At 27.1% G+C, this 13,324-nt stretch overlaps 1 protein-coding gene and 1 long non-coding RNA gene across 5 annotated transcripts in view; both read left to right on the top strand.

Annotated features, from left to right (window-relative positions):
* The window catches only part of LOC126893847 (uncharacterized), a 5,614-nt gene extending 721 nt beyond the window's left edge, over positions 1 to 4,893 (top strand). The window contains exons 1-7 of one of the 4 annotated variants that reach the window (XR_007701274.1): positions 2,594 to 2,686; positions 2,830 to 2,947; positions 3,082 to 3,180; positions 3,557 to 3,636; positions 3,919 to 4,013; positions 4,415 to 4,532; positions 4,599 to 4,893. This is a non-coding gene — a long non-coding RNA (uncharacterized LOC126893847). Of the gene's footprint in view, positions 1 to 2,593; positions 2,770 to 2,829; positions 2,948 to 3,081; positions 3,181 to 3,556; positions 3,637 to 3,918; positions 4,014 to 4,414; positions 4,533 to 4,598 lie in introns of those variants that run through there. The other 3 variants (XR_007701272.1, XR_007701273.1, XR_007701275.1) reach the window with 3 other exon arrangements.
* Positions 4,894 to 9,310: 4,417 nt separating this feature from the next.
* On the top strand, positions 9,311 to 10,852 carry LOC126910553 (sentrin-specific protease 1-like). Its single transcript, XM_050693209.1, has 4 exons — positions 9,311 to 9,454; positions 9,583 to 9,715; positions 9,818 to 9,922; positions 10,198 to 10,852. Exons 1-4 carry the CDS (start codon positions 9,311 to 9,313, stop codon positions 10,782 to 10,784), a joined length of 969 nt encoding a protein of 322 aa, XP_050549166.1. The 3' UTR covers positions 10,785 to 10,852.
* The last annotated feature ends 2,472 nt before the right edge of the window (positions 10,853 to 13,324 follow it).

Here is a 13,324-nt window from a genome sequence, read left to right as displayed (position 1 = left end):
ACTATGTTATCAAACTAGATCTAACACTAAGTAACTGATGTTATGAATAAAATGAATTTTAAACTACATACAATAAAAAAAAGTAAATCATTTTTTTAAAAAAAGGTGGTCAGATTTGAGTGATAAAGAGATATAACCTATATTTAATATAATACGATGTGCTTAGAATTCATAAGGTATGTGACATTTCAAAAAAAAAAAATTATTTTGGTACACCATCAGACTGAAAATTAATAGTTCTTATTAGTAGAAAAAATTTGTAAATAAAAAACACATTATTGTAAAATCAAGATACCACTTCAGCTACACATGAAAATTAAAAAATAAATACAATATACATTATTTTGGTAGAATGTTTCCAATTCTCAAACTAACATNTATTTCCAATTCTCAAACCAATATTTTACTTGACATACCTCAAACAAGTAACAAGGAGAATTTAATAAAAAGAATTTAATACAAATTTAGAACAGTTTTCTGCTGTACTAAATATGCCATGTATGAGTAANCCAATATTTTACTTGACATACCTCAAACAACTAACAAGGAGAATTTAATAAAAAGAATTTAATACAAATTTAGAACAGTTTTCTGCTGTACTAAATATGCCATGTATGAGTAATAAGACGTATCAAAAATATCATGATTATATTGCTAAGCAAACTGAAAAAACTGCATGGGATTCGATAGAGAGGAAAGAAGAAACTAGGTTTGCTGTTGAAAATGGATAAGTGATTGATAAAGGACTTCCCATAAGAACAGGTTTATAAAACTTTAATATTTTAGTGTGTAAATAATGTAATTTTGTAAATTGAATTCTTATAATTAAAATTAGTTTTTTTATAGTTTTATAACTTCAAAATAATCGATGTGGATCTCATATGATTTAACTTGTTTTCTGTAAATATTTAGTTTTTCTTAATCGTCGAAAATAAATAGTTTAATCATTTTTATAATTAATTAAAATTTGTGAAATCATGACACGTCTATCAGTATTTACAATGAGGCTGGTGTTTAACTATAGTTTTTATACTACATAAAATAAACGTGTGTCGTTATCAACATAATCGTATTGCATCAAAAAGTAAGGCAGGTACACAACCGGTTTTGTCATCGACTTAACACGACGAAAATACTCCCAATAATGGACACTCACACTAATAATCATTTATTTCTCACACAACGACACTGCGTAACATGTAAAACCGCAAAATTGCCTATATTCGACCCCTGAAAAAAGGTCGGTACCAAGACGCCTAAAGTACTAATTCTAATAAAACTATCAAATACGTTTTTATCGGAAAATTACGACGGCTAGGAGCGTTGGCATTAGCCTATAGATGATCATAATTAAATTACTATTTTATTATTTACATGAATGTGTTAAATGTATTTTTAAATTTTTATCGTTATTAAGGTTAATGTTATTATTATTATATATATTTTTTTAATAAAATAGATTACGTACTTCACCATCAAACTATAATAATTGTTTTCTGTGGAATTGGCGATTGAAAAATACGTTAATTCAATTTTTAAAATTAATCTATTTTATCATTGAAACGGCAATTTTTTTACCATAAATTATTGGATATTTAAAAATAAATGAAGAACTATTGAATTTTTTTTTATACTGAAATACCAAATCTTTTCTCAACATTTTTAATGTTCTATNAATAAATGAAGAACTATTGAAATTTTTTTTATACTGAAATACCAAATCTTTTCTCAACATTTTTAATTTTCTATTATCTTCTTCCAGGCACGTAGCCAGAAAATGTTTATTGGAGGGGCCAACAATTTTGGGCCCTTGTATCATTTTCTATAATTTGTTTCCTATGAAAAGCTTGTGGGAGGGCTCTCTTCACTTTTCCTTAGACAGTATCCCATACTATGAATCTTACAAGTTCAAAATTTTACCATTGGTTGGTTAAAAACAAATTGTTTTCGTATAAAGTATACTAATTATTACAGTATTATAAAAAATGGATAAAACCTATAATTAAAAAAAAAAAATACTTTTATCTTCACTATCGGGATGAATTTTTCATATTGTGAAAAATAAATAAAATAATGATGTGAACATAAGCTGATTTAATTTTTCAACTTTTAAGCTATTAAAAAAAAAAAATTTATACCTAAATACTAATAACAAATAATTTTTAAAATAAATATAAATTATAAATAATGTAAAATTTATTTAATTTAAAATTAAAAACAATTCCTGCCTTTTTTTAGTCATATTTTTATTACTATTATTTAGAGCAGGCAAATAACAAATTACCAAAACAAATTTTCCCTCTTCTATATCCCATTTTACTAAGCCCCTCTCGTAAGCAACTCCTGGAACAATTTTCCGGTTTTTCGCCCGTTAGAATTCCAATTTCTCTCCGATCCCCGCGTTTCCCATACCGTTCGACGGCCCTTCCGGTCCCGCATCTTTTCCGACCGCCGCTCGAATTTTTCGCCATCCCCTTTTTCTTGAGTTCGCGATTTTCGTTATTTCATGGAACGCCAAACGACGCGAAATAGGGGAGCGTGCCTCACACTCGGCCTATAGCGTTCCCGCCGTTTGGTCCTTATCAGCGCCGTCCGACGCCCGAACATGTTCGTTATCACCGCGCCGTTTATTCTGTCATTGTTTCAATATAGTGTGTTGACTGTATTCATTAATTAATGTGATTTTGTAAGTTTTTTAGTTCAACTGCGATTGTATATATTAATTAATCGAAACTCGCGATTGGTAATTTTACATCGATTACGATTGACGTAGTTTATTTATTGTCGATATTGTGACGGTCTTATTTGATTTGATTTTGTAATTTTTAGATGGCGTTTGTCGTGTGCCTGGAGGACTGTTTCGATAATGGTTCGACCCGTTGGCCTAGAGTGCTGGCTCGATCAATCAATAGTGCTGTTAACGATCTACAACGGATTTATCAAACGGGTAACGCATTTCTGTTCGTTAAAAAACAAAAAAACCTGTGCGTTTTTACAACTATTGTAATCGATATAATTTCAAAATCGTTTATATAATCGTTGTAACGGCAGTATCCACTGATTTGATTTTATTACTTTTAGACGGCGTGTGTTGCGTCCCGAGATGGTATGCTTCGATAACGGCTCGGCCTGTTGGCCTAAAGTGCCGGGGCTCTGATTGACAACGGATTTATTACACGGGTAATTCTTTATTTTTATTTGTTCAATTAAGCGGTCGGTCGATATTTTATCTATCCCTCGGTGACTGTATCGTGTATTGAATATGTTCATTTTTATTATCGTGTTTACTCATGAACGTCTTTGTGGTTTTCTCGAGTATCTATTAATATGTGTAGTCGACTATCGTTTGATGATTGTTAAATATTTATTTTTAATGACTGTATTATTAACACGTTTTGTAAATTATTTCAATTTTGCAATCGTTATATTTGTATATTTTTGTTTGCGCATATTTGTTATTCCCTTTATGATTATTTTTGAATTATGATAATCTTTAAAATGTTAATATTATTTGGGAAACGGCAGTATTAATTTAATTTGTTTTTGTAATTTTTAGACTGTGCTACCGTTGTGGTGCCAAGATAACAACTAAGCTAGAGATTGATAGCAGTCATCGCTATTGGATTTATTGCATTGGTAATTCATTTTCATTTGTTAAAAGAAATTTATTGCTATTGACTTCTTAATATAGAGTTCATCTTTATACATTTTAATCAATTTATTTTGCATATATTAATCATAAGTTTCATTTGTATTTCATTTATTGGTGCAATTTGTACTACATCAGCCTATACAATCTCTATATGTATATATATATATATACATACATATAAATATATTTATATACTTTATATTGTAGATATTTTATTATTATTATGGTAATGGCAGTATTAATTGATTTGACTTTGTAATTTTCAGTCTGTGCATCTGTTTTGCCCGGTTGACTGTGATTGATTAGCGGCCAACCAACCCGAATAGTGCTGGCTCTAATTCATAATGGTTGTATTACACGGGTAACTGATCTTGACTTATTTTATTTGAAAAAAATTTAATTACTTTGCCTGCTTTAATTATTAGGTCGGTCGGTATTTTATTTGTTGTTGATTACAATGTAATATGTACTGCATCGGCCCATAAGATTCAAATGTTTTTGATTTTTTTGTACGTGTATATTTATTTATATTCAGTTATGCGATTATTTATCAAATTGTGTTTAATTAAGTTCATCTTATTACATAAGCAGCAATTGTAGTTTATATGAATATCTTTACCGATGAGAGTAAAACGGCAACGACGTGATTATTTATTAAAATGTGTAATTGATAATCATACAACAAATGAAATATTTAAATCTTTTTTTTTCTCCTCTATTACGATAGTGACTGTATTAATTAATGTGATTTGTAAATTATAGATAGTGCACGGCCTTTGGTAAATTTCACTTCCGTTGATGTGTTGATAGTTCTGTGCTATTGGTCTTTTTTTTTTGCCTATGCTTGCCCTCCCCTACTGTTCGCCGTTCCTTAAAAATGGTACTGTAAGCTTTTTGTTAGTTGTTATCTTGGATTTTATTTTGATTTATATTGTTTACTTTTTAGCCTGTCAAACCTCGATTTCATAAGATATTGCCATTCGACAATGGAGGATCATCAAGATTACTACATGCAGTCTGCTCTCGGAGTTCATCGAAAACATTTATTCTTTATTTAATTTACAACATAATTCTTTTACCAATATTATTGTATTGATTTAGGTTTGAGTCTCTCATTAAACCGTATTTTTCTAACGATAATTATATCAATTTGTATTCCAAATACTACATTACTTCAATATGAACAAAAATTTTTTATGTGTGTGATCGAGACAATAAAAAAACATTAATTATTAAAGAAACGTTAATTTTTTTATTTTTAAAAGAAACTAATATCCTATGTTTACAATATTTTTTATTATAGGTCGAAAAATAATAAAGTCTTGGTGTTTTTAAAACATTGTTCTATCACAATTTAAATTGCAATTGTTTATTTTTCTTATTATATCGATGATTAATTAATAATAATTATAATGCAATCAAATTATATTTCGAGTACTGTATTTCAATATGAATAAAACCTTTTTTTATGGGTGTTGTTGCCCAATAATGAAACATGATTTTTCCTATTTATATTACTTTTTTTATTTGAAAAAATAATAATTTTTTATGTGTGCCATATTTTTAAATACATTAAGACTTCTGATATAAAAAATATTGTATCTGATTTTACATTTTATGCATGGAAATTATCGTACACGGCGACTCTTACTGAGTCAATTATTATACAATGAACTCCGATTCGTATTCATTTTGTTCGAATGACAAACAATTCACTATTGTATTATTTTCAAATTTACAATTTTAAATATTTATTTATTTATTTAGCGAATACTTGGAATATTCGTTTTTGCCTACTCCATTAAATACATTCATCGTACTTTAATTTCGAATACTCTACTTTTTAACCCCTATTCGATACGAATGACCGTGTCACATGCCCGCCGCGCAAACGTCATACTGCCGCCAATGCCTTTTTCAAGAATGCGGTTGACCGTTGTCATTACCGTAGGTATTTATCCCCGTAAACCTTACTTTTCAACCGACGCGTTGGACATGCTACCGATTTCTCCTGTTATTGTCCAACGCTACGTATCCGGCACAGTCGGATACCCCTTTCCGTGATCTGTTACCTACTTTGTAACCAGCCTTTGCCACCCCTTCTCTAGATCGCGGAGCAAACACTCGGTTTCCGTAGCGAGGCGTATGTTCGAAACGTTGGACTTCCTTTCCGAAATCATCTTATCCCGATCCAACTTCGCTTTTGCAGCCTCTACAGAATAGTGGACGGGTTTGGATTTGTTGTGGGGTAGGGTTGCACTTTTTTCCGTAATCACTTGCTCCCGATCCCACTTTGCTTTTGGAGTCTCTTTGTTGGATTTCACGTGGGTTTGAATTTGTTGGGTTTACTGTGTACGATGGAGTTACACTTAGCTAGTACGATTCTAAATCATTAATATGTAGTTTTACTATAATTTTTTAGGTAACTGATAAAATTCTCGAGTAATACAAAAGGAGCGGGTCTATAATTTTTCATGTGAAAACATCTTAAGTTACGTCTGAGCATTTCCGCAGGAGGAGTGAACATTTTCGATCGTTACCTTTTTAGCGTTACACTCTATAAACTTAATCCAATCCAACTTAAAAAACTAAATCAAACCCAACTAGGTGTTCTTCGTGGCCATTTTACAGAACACGTCAAATTTACCCTATATGTACACTATAAGAGTAGGTGCTCAGTATTTTAAGGGGACTCAATTTAATTATTCCCTCCCTGAAAAATAAATTTTATATAACAATGTATATAATTTTACTCATTTTTTTAGGGGACTAAATTGCAAACGGAGAAGTTAAGCGCTCTGCCTTATACCCGATGCCTACGGTATACGCCACTTTATTATTTTAATTTCTTCTTACGCAGTATTCAATCTAATGATTGTTTTGCAGCAACTTCTATGTTTCTCTATCACTAGCCTTCCTATTCAACTCTTGATATGAATTACATCCTTGATCTTCTATTATCTGACTTATGTATTGCAATCTTGGTCTTCCTCTATAATTTTTTCCATCGATTATTTCTTAAAAGATTGATAATAGTAACCCATCGTACTTTAAAGTATGATCTATTAATTCATTTCGCCTTTTTGTATACTCTTTCATATTAATTTCCTCTCAGATACCCTTCCTAAAACTTCTTCATAAGTAGTTCTATCAGTCCAACTTATCTTTTCCATCCTCCTGTAGCACCACATTTCAAATGCTTTTATTCTTCTCATTTTTTTCTTGCGAAATTCGATGTTTCGCATCCATAAATATGATGCTCCAGATGTACATTTTTAGTAGATTCTTTCTAAAATTAAGGTCAATGTTTTTTGAAGTAAAAAGACTTCTTCTATATTAATTATTACTATTATAGTTATTTTAATTTATATTTTATATCTATATTAATTAATAAAAATTATATATATATTTTCACATATCCCAAGAATCGCAACCAAATGAAATGTGGTGTGTGATAAAATAATAATATGGCCTTATTAATATTTCTTTTTACGCCGTTGAAATGATTGTAAAAAAACCACAAATGATGTGAAATTTATATGGATTTTATATAGTTTGAATAAAAAATATACGTATAATCCTGTGCAGTTTATAATAATTCAAATTCATATTATCATTATATACAATGTTTATGTTAAACCGCTAAAACATTTTAAAATAATTTAAAGCAATTTGAAAAAAAAAAATTTTGAAAATTAGGTTTTAAATTCAATTTCTGAAACAGTTTTTATATAAAATATAATTCAAAATGTTTTAAACAAAGTTAGGTTAAATTAAAATGCTAATAAATAATCTCTGTTTAAATAACTAATTTAATACCGTTTTAAAATAATTAAAACCGTTTAGATGATACAAATAAAAGTTTATTAAAACTAACATAACAAAATATTTTTAAAATCATGAGAATTATCACTACCCTTAATAACCCTGAAAAAAATGTGTTAAAGACACTTGCCTAAAACTAAAAAAAATATGACTGTAGAAATACCATCATCTCGTTTTTCATATTAGGTATATGACATCAATTTCTACACGTAAAAGATCAAAGTTAAATTAATAACAGTGCCTAACAGATAAATACACTACGAAAATAGTTTATCCTGATAGATTAAATTTATATTGAAAACTTCAATATAATATATATTGAAGTTACAAAGATAGCCGTTATTGTCAAAAAAAAAATAATAATAATAAAATTAAAAATGCAAATAATTATTAAACCTATAAAGTAGTTAAATCCTAAAGTTATTTTCGATTTGTTAAAGTCGTTAAAATTAATTCAAATCTCCTGTTATTTTCTTTTTTCAGAATTATTATGTCAATTATTAATTAAATTGTTAAACTATATTATATATTTAACGTAATAAATTAGTATGTTGATTATAATCGCATGGCATGATGTTTTTTATTCATAACTAAATGGTGTTAGCAATGTCACCTGGGCAAAATGTTTAATAGTTACAAGAGTATAAATCCAAACGTTGATATTTTATTTCATACAAATTAAATTATATATGTATAAATATTCTGTTAACCGATATCAAATTTATTCCACTTGAACTTTCATAAAAAAATCTCTATCATTTATAAACTAATGTAATAAATAAGCAAACAAATACAAAAGTTTTTTCTTCAAAAAATCTTTTAAAAATATATACATATTTTGATAATTCTCTATAATAAACTCTTAACACATTGTATTATTTGACCAATAATAAAATAAAAATAAATAATTATTGTTTATACTAAATTTATTTATAATTGGCTTATACATTTTTTTAATGAATTTTTACAATTAAGTTTCCTTGACAATTAGATGTAAATGTTGATTTTATCGACATTTGAGTTCACTTCGTTTTTTCCCGTCTAAAATAAACTATCGTCTTGTGTAATTATTAAGATTTATTTAATTAGTTATTGATATGGCAAGTGGAAAAAATAATTTTGGTCAAAAAAATGAATCTAACTTACATAAGGTCATACGCAGAGTTGAAGAAGTATGGAATCGTCGTTTCATGCATTCAAACTGTGTTTTAAATGAACCAAATAAAGAGCAAATATCAAAAAATTCAACTAAAAATGGAAGAATTATCTGTAAACACTATAAAGATTAATAGTTAAACTAATTATTTCGAATAGAGAAAAAGTTTTTAATATAAAATATAAGAAAAATTAATAATAAGTTCTCTTATTCATATATAACAATAATTCAGTCGCTTTACTTTAATTTAACTATTTTAATATTAAAAAACTTTTTCGAAATTGATTATTTAATTAATAATTATTAAAATGATATTCAATTTGCAGCAATTATTAACAAAAATATTTATCCTATAACAAATTCCATTAATCCAAAAAAACGCACGTATCGAAAAACGAATAATATTGATAAAATTTTTCCTGAAAAATTGGTAACTATAATTATATATTAATATATTTATTCGATTTAGCAATGTTATTGGGGTTTGTCTGATTCAAAAATATAAAATAAACTATTAACCCCCTTAATATAAATGCGATAACATAATGTTTAATATTATTCTGCTATTTTTTCAATAAGATTTTTATGGGAAATTCAATTTTTATCGAAGATAATAATATAATATTAAATATAGTTTATTTGTTTATTTAAATATCTCTTTGGTTGCCTAGAAATCGATGCAGCGAGGGGAATTTGGATCACTTTTTCAGAATGATATATCTAGAAATTATAAAAATGAAATTTTAAATTCAACAGAAAAAAAAAATATAGCAATTTCAAAAGACAATCGGCAATTAGTATCAGCTGATTTGTTAGAAAAGGTATATTTTATTATGCTATTTTTCAATAAAAAGATTTTAGGGTATAACCTAAACCATTTTTTGGACTTAAAGCAGATTTCTTAAATAAATTTATCATATAATTAAATATATTTTTATGATCCGTTCAGAGTTTTCATAAGAAAAACTTGCAACGCAAAAAATCCAAAATAAAAAAACAACACCTTGAGATATCTTCTAATACTATTGCTCGACCAAATTTCAAAAGAAATTCATCCGAAGAAGATGAAAAAGTCATAAAAAGTATATAACTTTTAAAATATAATTCATTTTTAAAAAATAATATAATAAACATTTTGATTTTTGAAACAAATATGTAATATTTTAAAACATAAATTATTTTAGAGCCAAAAGTTAGTTCTAATCCTTTGACCTTAAATACGCCGAATGACGTAAATTTACTTGCTCTGTCCACTATTGAAGTAATAAAAGTACCAGAGAAAGAAAAAGGTAATTAGTTATTTAATCTATTTATTTAATATAAAATAAAATAAAAAAAAAATATTTATTAAACATAATTAATAATAATAATAATACATGTTAAATTAATATAACCTCTGCAGAGGCTTGTTATTAAGGGGGTCCATGGACGTTTTAAACAAAAGTAATTATACGTGTTTAATTTCATATTCCAAAACCTTAAATAAACCTAACTAATAGTAAACAGTTCAACAAAATTTTTTATTTATTTTATGAAAAATGTTTAAATATGGTTACACTTGCAGAAGTAATGCAAGATCAAAACACAACATTTCTTGATCAATATAATGCACCTTCATTTAAGTCACTTACATCTTGGTATACTTCAGACACAATTAATGAGTACATTAAAATGATAGTAACGCGGTCTGAAGGTGAAGTTTATGCAGTTGTCACTGATTTTATCGTAGCGTATCTTCGAGGAGGTTATCCAGCTGTAAGAAGATGGATAAAAAAAGATATTCACACAATAAAATTACTTTTTGTGCCCATGAATGTATATGAGAGTCATTGGATATTGACAGTGGTTAATATACCTGAAAGGACTGTGACATCATATGATAGTCTTAAGTCGTATAAGGGTCCTTATCCAATGGTATTAAAAAATTTCTTAATTGAATGGGAAATGGACAAAAAAGGAAAAGCTTCTACATGGACATTACAATTAGGCGAGACGTCTCGCCAAACCAATGGACATGATTGTGGGCCATTTACTGTTGAGCTGGCAGAAAAAATGTCTCGAGGAGATACAGCACCAATAAATGCAAATTTTATGCCTTATATAAGATTAAGACACAAAAATGAAATTATTGCTGGCGAACTATTCTTTTAATATTTTTATGAATGAAATATTATTTTATATCGATTTTCTTAATATTCACTATAAATTGAAATTTTTAATTGTATACCACTAAACATTTTTTTACTTTTTCTATGTTTAATTGTTGTTTTGTCATTTTATAATAATCTTATTTTTCTTTGTAACATTATTTCATTAAAGAAATTCAAATTTAACATAAAATTATCTTGACTGAAATAATTTAATGTTCTTATTATGTGAATATACAAATATTATAATATACAGTTATGGATACAATCAAGTTTAAAAGTCAGACAAGTTTTTAAGTTAACAAGTGTATCTACTATCTTAACAACTTAATTATAAAACAACTTAACAACTTAATTATACTAAATGATGGATTCATATAGAATTTCATAACTTTTGTTTATTTTTTAAATACTATTTTAATTATAAAAAATTCTTATCTGTAATTTTTATGAATGCGGTGTATTGAATAGGGGTAATTCAACTTATTTGTTTATCAGAGTTCCCCTATTCTTTCATTTCTTATCATACTCTTATCACAAAGAAAAATATACATAAAATATTCATATAGTGCATAGAGTAACAAAAAATATTACTATCAAACCATATTTTTGTTCAATAGTATTGTAACCGTACTGTATTTTAGTCGAATAGAGTATTTCATACAAACAGTACTTTAAAAAAAATATTGCAGTAAAAAAAGTACTTTTTTTTTTTTTTAAGTATATACTCATCGAAATAGCATTTATTTTATTTATTAAATGTTTGAATGGTAAACCTTTCATGACACTGAAATTAAACTATATATATATTAATTATACTTTTAAAAGTTTACATTTAACATAACAGAGTTTTCACAATTCTCCTAAAATAAACCTAAACTCTTTACTATAACTTCTCTGATAATTAACTTACAGTTTTCTTCTAACTGAGAACTTCAACGTGAAGCCACAGATAAGATATACTTATTACTATTATAAAAACAAATGTGTGTATATTTTCATTCGTTTATGTGAATTATTATTTAGTAATATCTTTCACAAATTTTATACTGACCAAATATGAATTCATATTTAGTGAACTCTTATTACTCCATTGTGCCTGATAACGTCACACTGAAAGTTATAATTTCTAGCTATTGTGTTGTAATCAGTGAACTTTGATATTAAAACTTTACCACGTATTATGTATCTTGTAAAATACGCGTTATTTATAGTACATATTCATTAATATTTTATTTTTATAAGTTTTAAACGGAGTGTTTACTTTCGGAGATCACAAATACTCATTTCTCTAAGAGGTTGTTCAAGTCGGATTTAAAAGAGACAAAAAAAAAAAAATAACAAAATTGCACAAAAATATAATTATAAGAAAATAATTAAAAAAATTTTTAATTAATTTTTTTTCTTCTCTCCTTTGTTTCCATATCCCAAATATTTACCGGGCAAAATCACTCTCACTAAAATACTAACAGATTACTGTAAATTAAAAGTCGTGAATAGCAGCACTGCATAAAAATATACAAAAAACTTTAATTCTCTATTCTAGGACGAAAAAATTAAATTTTTTAGTCGTTTGTAATCAAGTAAATTTAAATAATTAATTCCCCGACAATTCCAATTATATCCATTGTTTAAACTTAACTAAAATGTTAAAAATGAAATAGCAATCATAAAAATAGGAGATATTCAAAAAGAATCCAAAAGAGATGTTAGGGAGGGATATACATTATCACCTTTAATATTTAATGCCTATATTCCAGAGAATATAGATATTACAAGAGAGAGGATACAGCTAGAAATTAAGATAAATATTCACAGAATAGACACGCTGAGATTCGTGGACGACATTGCAATAATAGCTGAAAATGAAAAAGATTTTAGGAACATTAAGACAGATGATGGAAAAAGATTTACATATGAAAATAAACGCAAAGTAGACGAAAGTTCTAGTAAATTACCTATTGTATCTACTAAATTATAAAAAAAGAAACAGATTAAAGATAAGATTTATCAAAAAAATTACTCCATCGAATTTTGTAATCAACTAGATTCTAATCAATGCAGATACTTGGTAGTTTGTTATCATTTGTTGGAACAGAGTTAAAAAAAAATTACCTACAACAATGTTTGGAGTAACTGCTATTCCATTTATTATTACGTCTATTATTAATCTTTTTCAAATAACGTTTTCTATGAATATAAAAATGAAAATACAGCCATAATAATAACTGTATTACCCAATAGTAATCACAAATTAATAATAATTTCAATGTATATAAGGTCTAACACGTTTTTGATGATTCGTAAAAATAATGTAATTTTACATTTGGGGGGCGGTTTGGGTCACATTAAATCTAAGGGGGGCCAGGCACACCCATGTCTACGGCCTGTCTTCTTCACTTTCAAATTTTTATTGTTTTTTATTAGCATAAAAAGTGATGTATAATTTTTCTCAATCGCAAATTGTTTTGCTTTTTCACCAACAGCTGGTTTACAAAGTTCTGAATTATATCATAGGTCTGGAAATTATTAGAATGAGAATAA

This window comes from Daktulosphaira vitifoliae, unplaced genomic scaffold (genome assembly GCF_025091365.1).
Source record: "Daktulosphaira vitifoliae isolate Bord-2020 unplaced genomic scaffold, ASM2509136v1 Scaffold_1, whole genome shotgun sequence".
NCBI lineage: Eukaryota > Metazoa > Arthropoda > Insecta > Hemiptera > Phylloxeridae > Daktulosphaira > Daktulosphaira vitifoliae.
The sequence above is the reverse complement of the archived record's forward strand: the minus strand, read 5'-3'. Positions and strand labels throughout refer to the sequence as shown.